This window comes from Equus przewalskii, chromosome 1, assembly GCF_037783145.1.
Source record: "Equus przewalskii isolate Varuska chromosome 1, EquPr2, whole genome shotgun sequence".
NCBI lineage: Eukaryota > Metazoa > Chordata > Mammalia > Perissodactyla > Equidae > Equus > Equus przewalskii.
Genome location: NC_091831.1, coordinates 94,528,620 through 94,543,100, shown reverse-complemented (window position 1 = coordinate 94,543,100; position 14,481 = coordinate 94,528,620). Strand labels below are relative to the sequence as shown.

At 61.6% G+C, this 14,481-nt stretch overlaps 1 protein-coding gene across 4 annotated transcripts; it reads right to left on the bottom strand.

The window, feature by feature from the left end:
• Positions 1 to 296: 296 nt before the first annotated feature.
• Positions 297 to 13,497, bottom strand: MFGE8 (milk fat globule EGF and factor V/VIII domain containing). 4 transcript variants are annotated; one of them, XM_008525426.2, is made up of 9 exons: positions 13,285 to 13,487; positions 10,553 to 10,678; positions 10,066 to 10,197; positions 7,664 to 7,845; positions 7,113 to 7,268; positions 5,959 to 6,103; positions 2,351 to 2,535; positions 1,171 to 1,326; positions 297 to 1,065 (listed from the first exon to the last, which is right to left on the bottom strand). In XM_008525426.2, the coding sequence occupies exons 1-9, from the start codon at positions 13,355 to 13,357 to the stop codon at positions 928 to 930; spliced, it is 1,293 nt and encodes a 430-aa protein (XP_008523648.2). In that variant the 5' UTR covers positions 13,358 to 13,487; the 3' UTR covers positions 297 to 927. The 4 variants fall into 4 exon arrangements, with proteins under 4 accessions (XP_008523648.2, XP_070474133.1, XP_070474158.1 ...); XM_070618032.1 differs by having other exon boundaries at positions 2,351 to 2,538; positions 13,285 to 13,468; XM_070618057.1 differs by lacking the exon at positions 10,553 to 10,678 and having other exon boundaries at positions 13,285 to 13,497.
• Positions 13,498 to 14,481: the final 984 nt, after the last annotated feature.

Sequence of the window (14,481 nt, the reverse complement as noted above, 5' to 3'; positions counted from 1 at the left end):
GCAGCACCAGCCTGTCCTCCTGGCATGGCAAGGAAGCAAAGGGAGACAGCCTCTGTACCAGGCACCCCTGGACCCCTCACCGCGCTGGCGCCTGAGGCCCCAGAGCTGCAGGGGTCTGGAGGGGGAGCCCAAGGATTGGGACTCAAAGTCCTGGCTGCGTCCTGCTGCTGTTAAGCGCTCTGTCGTCAGGCAAGCGACACAAGGAGTCTGGGGCTCGGGGTGGACGAGGGTGGGGGGTGGGGACCAGCACAAGCCGAGGCCCATTTCAAAGGAGCAATGATGAACCACAGCAAGAGTTCCAGGGGGTGATATAAATATATTTTGGAAGCTGCCTGTGTACTCTGGGGTGAACAACCAGCACAGAGGGTCCCCCATGCCCACCCACCTCCTCCCCCTCTCTCCATGGACCCACCCCACCCCCTTCCGGTCTCTTTCTAGGCTTCAGGACAAGGGTCAAGAGGGGCTCCAAGGAGATAAGGAGGGGAAGTGTCGGGGGCTAGGTGGCAACAGCAGGAGTGGCAGCAACACGCGTCAGGGCTGAGGGGCAGGAGGCCATTATCTCCCGCCTGGCGCCTAAGGGCCTTCCTCCAGGGCCATGGAATGTGAGGTGTGGGAGAGGGGCTGGGGAGGACAGAGGCTGGAATCGGGGGTCTGAGAGGTGCAGGTCACACATGCCCTACTTCGCCCTTCCCTGTCCATCCCAGACCTCCTCCCCTCCCACAGCGCCTTCAACAAGGGATGGCAGGAGGGCTGGGCGCAGGGGGCATGTGGGAGGTGGAGGGAAGGAGGGAGGGTGGAACCCGCGCCACCAGGTTAGCTACAATCAGGAGGGAGGGTGGAGGAGGCGGCAGGCCCACAGAAGCCAGGAGGACCAGAGAAGGGGCAGGTGCCCCACGGCCCTCCCAGTGGCCTCGGTCTGGCCTACCCCTAACAGCCCAGCAGCTCCACGCGCAGCGTGATGCGGTTGTGCCAGGCCACAGGCAGAATGCGCACGAAGCGAGCCAGGAAGGGCGTCTCAAACATGTTCTTCTTGTGGGAGTTATTGTCCAAGTTGCCAGGGAAGATCTGGAGGCAGAGAGAGTGTCAGGAGGGCCCCAGGCCAGCCCCCTCCTGGCAGAGCACAGGCCAGGCACCCCTGGGGCCGTGTGGGGCAGGCGGCCGGACACTCACCTTGCTGTCTGCGGCCCTCTGGTCCCGGTACTCAGTCCAGTTCGCGCCGTCATTACTGTGGGACACCTTGTAGGCTGCCACGTACTGGATGTGGCCGAAGTCTCGGGCTCCCTGGGTAATGACCCCGGTCACCTGCTTCTGGGAGCCCAGGTCGACCTATAGGAAAAACCAACCACGTTTTCTTTGCCTGAAGCATCTCCATGAAGCAAGAAAAGGCAAACACACTGGGGCATGAACTCTCGTCTGGGGAAAGCCACTTCACCTGGCAGAGCCTCAGTTTCCTCTTCTATAAAATGGACATAAACACCACCACCTACTCTGTCAGACACTGTTCGCAGTCACCGCGCGGAAGCCCCGATTTCAGACCTGGGCCCCGGCCAGCCCCTCGGATGATGGGGACCAGGCAGGAAGGGCTGGAGCCTGGAGGGGCAGGAACGGCTCCCGGGGCCCCTGCAGGGCTGCGCACAGCCTGCCGCTGGTCCTGAGGGGAGTCCACAGGCGGGCGGCTCCTGACGGAACCGGCTCCACAGAATATCATGCCCCTGGGGGCCTCGAGACAGACCTCTGGCTCCTAGTACCCCGGGGAGGCTGCCAGCTGCCCCCCCAGACGTGCAGCCCCAAGACCCAGCTTGCAACCCAACTCACTGCCAACCAGCAGGTGGGCCCCAGACAAAGACTCAGTTTCGTCATCTACACAATGAGCAGATGCCCAGGTTTCCCGTGAAATCCAAGCGCTGTCTCACGGTGTGTCCCAGACAATGGGGCCGAATGCATATGCTCGGTGCTCAGGTGGAAAAATCCCACAGCGTCTGGTCACATGTCCCCCCCCGAACCCTGCCCCACTGTCCGAGGGCTCACTTGTCATGCTGTGGCGGCCAGTAGAGGGGGCACGACCCTACCCACACCCACACCCACACACGCCCTTTCTCCACCTGGGGCTGGGGGCCTCGGTGGAGGCAGTGCTGAGCTCCCGCTCTCCCTCTGGAGTTACAGAATCAGAAGAAGCCGGGGCACACGGGAGGAAGAAAGAGCAAAGCCAAAGAAAAAGCAGGCTTTTGAGAAACTCCCTCTTGGGGAGCAGCAGCCTGAGCCAGGTGGAGGGTGGAGGTCTGGTAGCCCCACCCGGTCCCAGCGGGTCCCAGCCGAGCCCAGCCCTGCGCCCCAGGAGGGGCCGGCCCACCTGCAGCCACTCGGAGGCAGAGTTGCTTTGGGCGGTCCAGGCGTTGAACTTGCCCTGCTTGTCCAGCCGCGCGTAGAAGGGGTACCAGCTAAAGGCGTTCAGGCCCCAGGTCCGGTAGGTGCTGGAGGCAGTGATCTGCCTGTCGGGGATGCTGTTGTCCTCCAGGCCCAGTGGTTCAGCACATCCTGCTAGGAAGGGGGGCTGTCACCACATCCGGGATCCACAGCCTCCCAGGGCTGTGACACAGGCAAGAAAGGGAAAGAACTCTGCAGATCCTGACCAGCCCCTGCATCCTCTTGGACAACAGACAGATGCTCCTTGCACCTTCTAGAGCCACCCATCTGCCCCCGCACTCCTCACCTCAGCCAGCTGCTCTCAGCGCCCACCCCGATCCTGACTTGTCCTTCAGAGTTCATTCCCCCAACCCCCCACCCCAGCACAGGGCAGGCCCTGATCCACCACCTCCCACCTGCCTTCACAGCCTGACTCCTGAGACACCTCCTCCAGGAAGGGTGCCCTGACCACCCAACTCAGGCGGGACTCGTCCCTCCTCTGGACTCCCAGCACTTCCTCTGTCACTCCTGTGGTACAGCTGCGACCCGCACGCTGAGTCCTGGGATTGTCATCAGCAACATTAATAACAACCATCTCAGGGATTCAGTGCTTACATCAGGCATTTAATCTACCCGCAAAAACCCGAACAAAGAGGAAGTGAGTCACCATTCCACAGAGAGAAAACTGAGGCTGAGAGTGACACACATGAACTCCTACCCACGGCAGCACACGGTGACATCATCTCCACCACCACGCACCCACCCAGAGCCGAAGTCCCGCCCAGTGGGGACCTGGCGAAGGACGGACAACATTCTCGTCCTCCAGCAGGTGGAGGTCAGGGAAGTCGGGACTCCTGGGGCTCAGGGGGCATCCTGCACCCTCTCCAGCAGCCCGTCCCTCAGTGTCTCCCAGACGCCTTCACGCACTCCACACTGAGCCCTGGGGGTGCCGTCAGGTCTGCTCCGCCCTCAGGAATGTGCCAGCCGCTCTGCACTAGTCACCTGCACGTGCAGGTGGCGAGGACAGTCAGGGCTGGGCAGGAGAAGAGAAAACTCTCAAGAGAGTGGGGCGTGTCTCCCACCTGCAGAATCCCCGCTCCACAACTCTGTCCCTTTGGGGACTTGGGGGTGGGGGGGCTAGAAAGCCATGCCTCTACCCCGCAGCTTCACGTCACTGTCGCCCCAGATGCATGCACCCTCCCCACTACAGACATGTGCCTGGCAAGCATAAAGATGCCAATTGTACCATCTCCATGAGGGCGGTGCACCAGGAAACCCCCCCCCCCGACACACAGGGAACCCACTGGGCTGGGAGGTGGCTCGTCCCGATGCCAGCTAAGGCCTGGGGCAGCTTCAAAGAGGACGCCAAGTCGCATCATCCGCTCAAGGAGGCCTCTCCTAGATCATCTGCTTCCAGCAGTCCATGCCCCTCACTTTCGGGCCTCCCCAGGCAGTCGGACAGCCTTCCTGGGGAGATGCAGCTGGGAGGGCGCCAAGCCCAGGGCTCGCGGCTCCAGCACTCACTATGTGACCCTAGGAGTCCCTTCCCTCTCCAGGCCCCATCCATAAAATGAGATATACAGCAGTGCTTCTCACAGATCCCCTGGGGTCTCGTTAAAATGTGGATTCTGTCTCAGCGGTCTAGGGTGGGGCCGGAGTCTACACTCTACAAGCTCCGGTGATGCTCACGCTGCTGGCCCACGGAGCCCACTGAGAGCTGAGCGCTCTAACCCACTGACTCCACCTTCCTGATCCAAGCACCCGGGTTCCCGCAGGAGTCCCCTCTGCACAGCGGCCCTCTGCCCCATAACCCACACAGCCTGAGGGCTCTCGCCCAGACACATCTCTAATCACATCCCATGGGCAAGCTTTATCTGAGGTAAAGACCTGAAGCCTCAAATGGTCCACACTGCCCTGGCCGGTCTGCTCCATCCTCCTCTCTGGCCTCATCACTCACCAGCTGCCCTCACTCTCTAGGCTCCAGCTCCACTGGCCTGCCTTCCATCCCCTCGACACAACCCAGGGTCTCTGCACTCGCCAACTCCTCGCCTGGAATGCTCTTCCCCAGTTCTTCGTGTGGCTTGCTCTCCATCATTCCAGCCTCCACTCAAAGGCCATCCCAGCAGGGCAGTCCCTGTGCCGTCCCCTCCCCTCCCCGCCCCCGAAGTCGCCCTCCCGGCATCACCCTCTAGTTTTTCTTTTCTTTGCTCTTCGTCTGGCATCAGCCTCCCTCACTAGAATTCAAGTTCCACGAGGTCAGGGATCTCACCGGTATTGCTCCCTGGAGCCAGGTGCTCAGAGGAGCTTGATAAATATCTTAATAAATGTCCACTGAGTTAAATAACTGATGGACTCACCAAGGACACCACCCCTGCCTGCGAAGAGAGGGAGGGCTGCTAGGAAAGGGGCGGGTCCAGACCTGCGGCCACAGCCAGGCCGCCTCACCCCTCGGCTGGCAGGCTCGCCCTCTGGTGGCCTCCGAGGGAGCCAGCCACGACAGGCCACGTGGCAACTGGAACAGCCACAGGTTCAGACCCAGATTCTCGGGGGAGAGGAGCCAGGCTGGGGCGCCCAGACCCGTCTGTCCTTCACCGATCACCTGACCTTCACTCCCCACTAAACCATCAGGCTCAGAAGGCAGTGAGCCCCCGAGCTGGACACGCCGACTTAAGTCCACACTTAGAAAAAGACTAAGCGAAGCCAGCCACAGAACTCAGCTCAGAGGGGTACCGGGCACGTCTGAAAGGGGATGACAGGAGGAGGCGCCACATGGTGGGCGGGTCTTGGGAAGGACTAGAAAGGACGAGCGGCTCCTCCTGCGCTCTGCAGTCCCACCGTGGGCCAGCAGGGGGTGCCATGGCTGCAAAGAGAGGGACACCCAGACCTCAGAGCGCCAGCCCGCTGAGCCACACGGTCAGTCCAGCCCCTGCACCCCGACCTCTCCAACGCTGAGTGTTTTCTGGCTCTGCAGACACTGTGCCTCTCTGTCCCCCCATCCCTCTATCTGGAATTCTCTGGAAAGGGTAGCAGGAAGCCCCAGATCCAGCCCTATTTCTCCTGAATGCAGACCACAGGAGGTTCGGGGGGGAAAGCACTGGCTGGGGGGGCGTCAGAAGCCCAGGGATCCAGATCAAAGTTTCACACTTGCCAGCTGTATGCCCCTGATCACTCATTCATCTGGGCCTCCCTTCTCTCATTCATCGATTCTTCATTCATTCACTCCAAGTATACGCACAGAGCACCTACGAGCCAGGCACTGGCCACACAGCAGTGAACAAAACAGACGAGCTCCTGCCTCAGGGCCGAGGGCTATGCAACAGCACAAACGCATTCCAGAAGCTCAGGGAACCACTCAGAAGCGTGAAAATACTGTGAAAACGGAAGCAGCATCTTTTTCTCTACCGACCAGAATGCCATGGGTGGCAGACAGGGACACCGGGCAGGACCGTGTGGCCGGGTGACCCGCCTCATGCGCGCCCCCCCAGCTCAGCTCTGAGAAGCGGGGCAGGGAAGGCCACCCACCCCGCCCAGGACCGACCCTGCCCCAGCACTCACCATTCACCTCACAGCCCAGGAGCTCGAAGCGCAGGGTGCAGCCGTGATGGCAGGCAACGGGCACCAGCCTCACGTACTGCACCTCCAGAGGGACGTCAAACATGTTGACCTTCAGACCGCTGTTGTCCACATTTCCCACAAACACCTAGGAGGGAAGAGGCAGGCTGGAGGAGTGAGGCAGTGCAGGCTGTGCCCCCTCCTGGGGCTGCCTTGCCGTCCTCCTCTGCTGAGCCTCCTCAGCAGAGGCTCAGCTCTGCTCTGGCCACCCCATGGCCCTCCACACAGGTTCCCCTCCTCACACCTTCCTTGGTCATCACGGGGCTGGGGCACAAACCCCCTGCCTTTCACACAGGACCACCTATAATCTATAGGGTGCCTCTGTGGAAGTTAGGAAAAGACACTCCTTTCTCAGGACACTTTATTATAACAACTTTCCCACAGACAGAAGTACACAAACATAGAATGTCTATAGTGTGAATGGTGCTCACTTAGTAATGACATCCTTGAGCAATATACAACCTGCACAACCGTACATAGTAGCCACGAAGGCTCAAAATGCATCCAAGCTCCAGCACGACAGCCACCCCCCACAGGTCACTGAACCTTTTTGAGTCTCGTTGTTCTCATCTATAAAGTGAGACTGTTCCTCGTAAGCACAGAACACGGGCACGATCTGGGTTTCCTAACTTCTGGGAACCAAGATGCACGTGAAGATCCTCTTCATGGCCCATCACCCAGGGTGCTCTCCCCTCACTGGGTACTCTCCCCTCACTGGGGACTCTCCGCTCACTGGGTACTCTCCCCTCACTGGGTACTCTCCCCTCACTGGGTACTCTCCCCTCACTGGGCACTCTCCGCTCACTGGGCACTCTCCCCTCACTGGGCACTCTCCCCTCACTGGGCGCTCTCCCCTCACTGGGCGCTCTCCGCTCACTGGGCGCTCTCCCCTCACTGGGCGCTCTCCCCTCACTGGGCGCTCTCCCCTCACTGGGTACTCTCCCCTCACTGGGTACTCTCCCCTCACTGGGTACTCTCCCCTCACTGGGTACTCTCCCCTCACTGGGTACTCTCCTCTCACTGGGAGCCCTCCAACAGCGCTGGAGCCCCAAGGGGTGCTGACCACAGCCCTTCTTTAGGGCCCCAACAAGCCTCACCTTGTCTTTTGAGTCCCCTGCATCCCGGATGAACTGGAACTTGCGCCCATCGACGCTGTAGGCCACCTTGAAAGTCTTCAGGTACTCAGCAGTGCCCCCGCGGCTGGCACCCTGCGTCACCACGCCTGTCACTCGCATCTTCCGCATGAGGTTCACCTGGACCAGGACAAGGAGGACAAGACCCTTACCTCCGGATGCTTTCTGTCCCACCACTCCCCCCGAGACGGGGAACAAAGGAGTGGGTTTTCTCACTGGCCCTCTCAGGCTCCAGACCCAGCACATGGGAGGGACGAGGCCCCAGGGCCCACATCCAGTGCCAACAGCCCCTCCCTAGCCTGGGGTCTGCCCCCCTCATCCTACCCACCTACCCCAGGCCCCCGAAGACTGCCCCCCACTTACAGATACTTTACCCATGGGTACCTGCTCCCTGCCACCTGGACCTTGTTATGACCCCCGCTGTCCCAACGCAGCAGGGACATACGCAGACCCCCCAACACAGACACCCTCTGCCCCCCATCACGCCGTCCGCCCCAGGGCCGTCCCTTCCACACCTGGATCCAGGGGTTCTTGTCATAGTTGCTGGCCGTCCAAGCGTTGACGATGCCCGTGCGGTGCAGGCGGGCCAGCTCCGGGACCCAGCGCTGCAGCCCCATGAAGCCGAAGTACACGGACGAGGCGGAGATCTGCGCGTCGGCGATGGCGCCCGTCTCCATGCCCAGCGGCATGGCGCAGGCTGCAGGGAGGGACATGGCAGTCGGCTGGCAGCCCGGGCAGGTGGGAGCCAGAGGACGAGAGCACACGACAGTGTGACCTCTGCTGAGGACCCAGCGCAGAGACCTCAACGGGACAAGGAGGGCCCAAGAGGAGGTACCAAGCAAAGGAGCATGGTGAGGAAGAGAGCAGCTGGGCAGAGTCAGCGAGGCGGGGACCGGGGGCTGCCGGGGGGATCCCAGGCCAGGCCGGCACTGGTGGCCCGGCCGTGACTGGCAGCTGGAGTCTCCCGCCAGGCTGCGTGAGGTAGGTGGTCTGGTTTTACAGGGCAGCGAGCAGCAATCACTCTGGGGGTGGGGACTAGCGGGAGAGAACAGCAGTGTGGCCCCCTCCTCCTCAGGCTCCCTGCCCCACCAGGAGGACCGCCACGTCCAGCCCAGCCCCTGGCTTCCCCCAGAGGGGGGCTTTGAGAGAAGGGGCCCCTCGGACGGCAGTGAGCAGGATGTGCACTGCAGAAAAAGCAGTAAGAAATCTCCCTGGCGTTTCCTAGAATCCCACTGGCAGGCGTTTTCCGGGTGAGGCGTGAATGCCATTCTGTTTTCTCTTGCACCCCCTGCCCCTTCCAACTGCTGGTCCTGACCCAGGCACCTGGGAAGCTGCCCCTGCCAAGGTCCCGTCACCTTCACCTTCACCCCAGGATGTGGTCATGGGGCCCAGCCTCTCTCCTCCCCAGGGGTCCCCATGCTGGGTGCCTGGGCCTCGGTCCCAAACACAGAACCCAGGATGGATCTGCTGTTGCTCCAACACCCCAGGCTCATGCTGAGCTCGGTGCTCTGACACCCTCGCAAGGAGTGAGGCCACATGCCCATGAGGAGAGCCGGCCAGCGCTGGGCAGCGATCTGAACCCAGGTCTCCAAGTCCTCACACCCACCATGGCCATACCCTCAGGGACCCAAACGTGCACTCTTTGGGCCTGTGGGGTCCTTGTGGGCTCCAAGGAAACACACACATAACAAATAAGGAGGCACTGCAAAGGTCCCTCTGGGGGGCTCCCCAACTTGCCCTCTGCCCCAGATGCTGCCTTGTCTAGCCAGGGGCAGACCCCAGGCTGAGGAGCAGAAGGAGGCCAGGTGGGTAATTCCAACTCAGGCATGCCCATAATTACCTGGGCCCCCAGCACATAATTAGTGGCCCCACCCAGGGCTCCATCTGCCTTGGCAACCCCCTCCCCCTCGACACACACACACTCCTCCACCCAGGATCTCAAACACATGGGCCTCAGGCCAGAGCCCAGGGCCCCGGCCTGCAGTGCTGGCTCCTCTGAGGCAAAGGGCACTGGCATTGCAGGCATTTTAGCTGCTCTCCCCGAGGGCCCAGCTCCCACCCAGGCGGCCAGCCCTCGCTGCTCCTTCTATAGGTCAGCAAACCTCAGAGAGAAGCCCCACCTCTGCCGGAAGGAGAACGACCTGCCTCCTGCCCGAGATGCTCAGTGACAGACCCCCTGGACTGCAGAAACCTGGACCCCCACACACCCACCCCGGGGCCTCAGATGTGGACTCACCCCCCACAGAGCTTGAGGAGGAGTCCCCGTTTGCTGGGAGGGACTCCAGCTGGACCAGGAGGGCAGTCAGCGTGAAGTGCCGCTGCTGGCTCCATCGGCTGGGCACCCACCCAGGGCCATTCTGGGGCCGCGGGGATAACCCAGCAGGCCAGGCGGGTCAGCCCCTCTGCACACGCTGGGCCTCCGACCTCCTGACCGGGAGGGGACGGCCCAAGCTGCCCAGGCCTCCCCCTCCTCCCTGGGCTCTGTGAGGAGGCCACAGGTCAAACGTGGGCCACGAACTGTCAGACCCTGAGGCCCAAGCCTTATTTACTGACCTCCTTGGCTCTAAAAGATCAAGCAGGTGTTTCTTCTCCCCTCTTGGCAGAAAAGTCTCAAGACTTAACCCTAATGCTGTGTGTTTGGTTCATGATGACCCAGGAAACAGTACTCCCATGACCCCCGGGGCCCCACCGCCCCTCCCTCCCCTCCAGTCCCAGGAGAGAGGGCCAGGCAGGAAAAGCTAGGGGACGGACAACAGGCCCCCTTCCTCCCCGGCCCCGTGGCCTAACCGAGGCTCTGTCCCCTCCTCAGTCTACCCAGAGGCAGCCTTGACACAGGGAACACGGCCAGCACGTGCCCTGGGCGGCCAGCACTGCGGCTCCAGCTCTGCCCCCAGAGCAGACGCCCCCGGATACTCACTGGTCTCACAGTGGGTGCCCGTGTAGCCGCGAGGGCAGCTGCAGATGTACTGGGTGAACACGTCCCCGCGGTGCGAGTCGTCGATCACGTGGCATTCGCCATCGTTTTGACAGGGGTTTGGGAAACAGGGACCTGGGGAGTGGGAAGCAGGTTAAGATGGGCAGGTGATCAGGAAGGAGCTGGGGACAGAGACAGGCAGCGGCAGACGGGACCCTCGACCCCAACTCACAAACTCAGCCCACTGCCCGCCCCCTCCAGTCACCTCCACCTTCCTGCAACCTGCCTGATGGTGCTGGGACCCACCAGGCGCCAAGGAGGGTCACAGGGGAACTAGCGCAAATGCAGGAGGCACCCAGCTTCCCAAACGGCCTGGGAGCGCCCAGGGAACTGCTGGCTGACAATGGGCGAGGTGCTGGGGCCCACTGTCCCCTTTGAGCTCAGCGCAGCAGCCTGGCGTGGGACGGCAGGCACGGCCCAGGACGGGTACCTTTCTCAGTCTCGTTGCAAATGAGGCCAGTGAAGCCTTCAGGGCAGAGACAGTAGAAGGGGAGGTCGTCCTGGCCCAGCAAGCAGGTCCCACCATTGAGGCACTGGCTGGAGTCACAGAAGTCACCTGCAATGGCAGCTCTGACTCAGGAACTAGTCATTCACTTGGTAAATGTTTGGAGAGCCAACTACCGTGCGTGGGCTGGGCCCAAGACAGAGAAACCAGGCGCAGGCCAGACCCCCAGAAGCCACGGGAAAGAGGCGGACAAGTCCCCCAGTGAGGGAGAGGCGCCCATAAGCGGTGACAGAGGCCCGCCCGAGGGGCCACTGGAGGTACGGCTTCCACCAGGGAGATGGAGGTCTCCCAGAGGAGGGGACATGTGCGCTGGATCCAAAAGACAGAGTGGGAGTGTGCCAGGCTGGGGAATGAGGAAAGAACATTGCAAAGAAAGGCAGGAGCATGGGGACATGGTACACTGGAGAACACAGACAAGGCTGAAAAGGTAGGCTGGGGCCAGCTGGGAGGGACCTTAAGAAGGACAAGTTCAGACTTTCCTTCTGCAGACCAGGGACTCTTAACCCTCCTCAGCCTCCCCACCACTGTCCACTAGGAAAAAATTATCAGTCTCAAGGCCCCCTGCAGAGATGGCCGGACTCCCCCTGGGGAGGGGCGGGGGGCAGTGTCTGTAGCTCCAGGAAGATCCCCTCTGCCACCGGATGGAAACGTGACTGCAACGCGTGAGGCAGGAGACGAGCAGAGCATCAGGAGGCTGTCACAGGCCTCCCGCTGCAAGGGAGTCAGGCAAAGGGGTGAGGAGGAAGGGAGGATTGGAGAAACATGGACCAAGACGACAGAGGTGGGAGGAGCACCAGAGAGGCCCTCACAGCTTCTGGCTGGGGGCCTGGGTGCCGGATGTGCATATTAACCTGTCCCCAGTCCCTTGACTCTGGCAAAGTGCTGCCCACTACGTCAAGCAGGCCTGCAGAGGGAGGGTCTTCCAGCCCACCTTAGCATCCCAGAAGGGCTGCCCCAGATCCCACGCCCCACCCCAACATGGGGGGTAAGACGTGAGATATCTTTTTCCCTCCTCGCAGAGTCACACCATCCCAGGCTGGAGGGTCCCCCTGAAATCCCAAAGCCCCCGAGAGCAGGGCCAGGGCTCCACGGAAGGGGACACCGTTAACGAGCGATGCAGCCCTCAGAGTTCCATCTGGGGGCCGGCCTCAGGAGCTCAAGGCCGCTCCCGACAAGCTATTAGTCACTGGCTTTAAATAGCAGGTTAATCCCCTCCCCTGACCTGGCAGGCGGCGGGCAGCACCACCGACAGAGGCTTGGGGATGGCCAGAGTCCTGGGCTCCGGTCCCAACAAGATCCAGCTCCTCTTCTTTCCAGTCCCAACCGCGTCCCCTCCCTATATGGCTCCGGGGCAAAGCGGTCCCTCCCTGTATGCTCCGGGGCAACGCCGTCCAGTGGGAAAAAGGGAAAGTGAGAGGCGCCTCCCACCAGGCAGGTCTTGCACTGACACACCTGCGCACAGCAGCCGAGGTGCTTCCCTCTTCCAGGAGGAGCCAGATCAACCTGAGCTAAACCACCTGCCGGATGTCAGGTCCTGCCCTCTGGGGGATCTCCCCAGGGGTGCTGTGCCAGAGCGCAGCTGTGGGGACAGAGAGGAGTGGAAAGGGACATCAGAGACCCAGCCGTCTCTCAGGGTCGCTGGGGAGAGCCACCAGCTCCCAAGAGCGTGGAAGCCTGGAGTGCCCTTAAGGCTTCCGCTGCAGGCCTGGGGGTCAGGCTGTCACCGGATGGCAGAGCCAGGGCTCAGCTGGGACCCCTCCCCTTGCTCCAGTCAATCCTATTTCTACCAGACAAGGATGGAAGGGGCGCCTGGAGAGTCCTTGATATCCCCCCCCTACACACACAGACAGGGGGCATCCTTTTCCCAGCCCTGGAGGGGACTGCGTGGCCCCCGGCGCAGGGGACGGGCGTCCCCATGACCGCCTGCTGGAGGGCGGAGGCCTCTTAGCCGGGGGAGGAGGACCAAGGAAGATACAGCAGCAGGCCAAGGCCGCGGGGGGGAGTCGGAGCCGCCACCGCAAGAAGCAGCCCTTTTTCTAAGCCCCTCCCTAGACTCTATGCCCCTCCTGGGCCCCACCTAGAGCCCCGTCCATTCCGACTCCCCAGCCCCCAGTCCGTCCATCCGTGTCCCCACCCCCAACCCCGGCTTAGCTGCCGGAACATCTACAAGCAGGGGCGCAAAACTCCAATGAACCGACCGGCCGCCAGGGCTGGGGAGGGACTTGCCAGACAAAGTTTGCTGCAGAACCCTCATCAATACAAGAGTCCCAGAAACTTCTAGGTGGAAGGCGCGCGCGAGGCACGCACTTCAATGGCCTCATTTTACAGATGGGCAAAGAGAGGCCCGACACAGCGGATTCCTTTGTTATGCGTAAGCCCCATTCCTGGGGGGCGGCGGGGCTGTCACCGGTGTCCCGAGTCGCCGCCCAAACGCTCCAGCCCGTAGGACCGGCTAAGAGCCCCAGGCGCGGAGACAGCAGCGGAGGCCGCGCGCATCCCCGCCCCGGGTCGGGGAGGTCGCCCCTCCGCACGGCCCCGGCGCTTCGCCCAAGTTTGTAAACAGCAGAGGTGGAGGGAGGCGCGCGGCGGACATCGAGCGCGCGCGGGGAGGAGGGCGAGGGCGCGGGCGCGGGCGCGGGCGCGGGCGGTGCACTCACCCGAGGCGGCGAAGAGGCCCGAGGCGCCCAGGAGCGCGCCGCAGAGCGCGGCCAGCAGGCGGGGGCCGGACATGCTGCGGAGGGACCGGCGCGGGGCTCGGCAGGGACACGCGGGCTCGCCCTCCGCCGCCCGGACGCGGATAAATCGGGCGGCGCCGCCCCGCCCACCGGGCCGCCGGCTCCGCCCAGGCCGATCGGAGGCGGGCTCGGGGCGGGGCTCCGCGGCCCGGGAGGGAAGGGGGACCAAGGGGTCCGCAGCCCCCGCCTCCGCCCCGGCCACGCCCCGCATCCTGTGTGGTGCCGGCGACCAGGCCCAGAGTCCTGGTTCGCCTGGGCAGGAAAGGGCGCAGAAGGAGTTGGTTTCTTGTTGTTTAATTTTAGCCTTAAGAAAAGATGCTCGACCTTATTCATAAGGAAAATGCAAATTAAAAGTACAATGAGTGCCATGTTTCACTTATGAGATTGGCAAGCATGAAATTATTAGCGCACGGTTAGCGCCAGGCTGTGGGGAACAGGCCCTAGCCTGCCTTGTTGGAGGAAGTGTGAATTGGCTCAACTTCGCCGTGCTACTTGGCAGTACCTATCAGAATGACAAATGCCGAGACGATGAGACCTAGCAGTTCCACTTATACAAGTCATTCTACAGCAACTCACCTGTGTAAAATGACGTGTGCCAAGATGGCATAGCAGCATCCTTTGAAATGGTAAGAGACTTGAAAAAGGAATCAGCACACTTTTTCTGTGAAGGGCCAGAGAGGAAGTATTTTAGAATTTGCAGGCCATAACAGCTCTGTGCCAACTCTCCCGCTGGGCCCGTGTAGAAAAAAAGCGCTACAGATGGATGATATCCAAGGGATAAGCATAGTGGTTGCCTAAGGGGAACGAGATTCACTTGTCACAGCTGACTTTTTACTAAATGATTCTTTTTTATCGTGTGCAAGTATTACCTATTTACAAGTAAATAACTTTTTTGGGGGGGGAAGATTAGCCCTGAGCTGACATCTGCCACCAATCCTCCTCTTTTTTGCTGAGGAAGACTGGCCCTGAGCTAACATCCGTGCCCATCTTCCTCTACTTTATATGTTGGACGCCTGCCGCAGCATGACTTATCAAGGGGTGCGTAGGTCCGCAACCAGGGTCCAAACCGGCTAACCCCGGGTGGCCAAAGCAGAACCTGGGAACTTAACCACTGCGCCA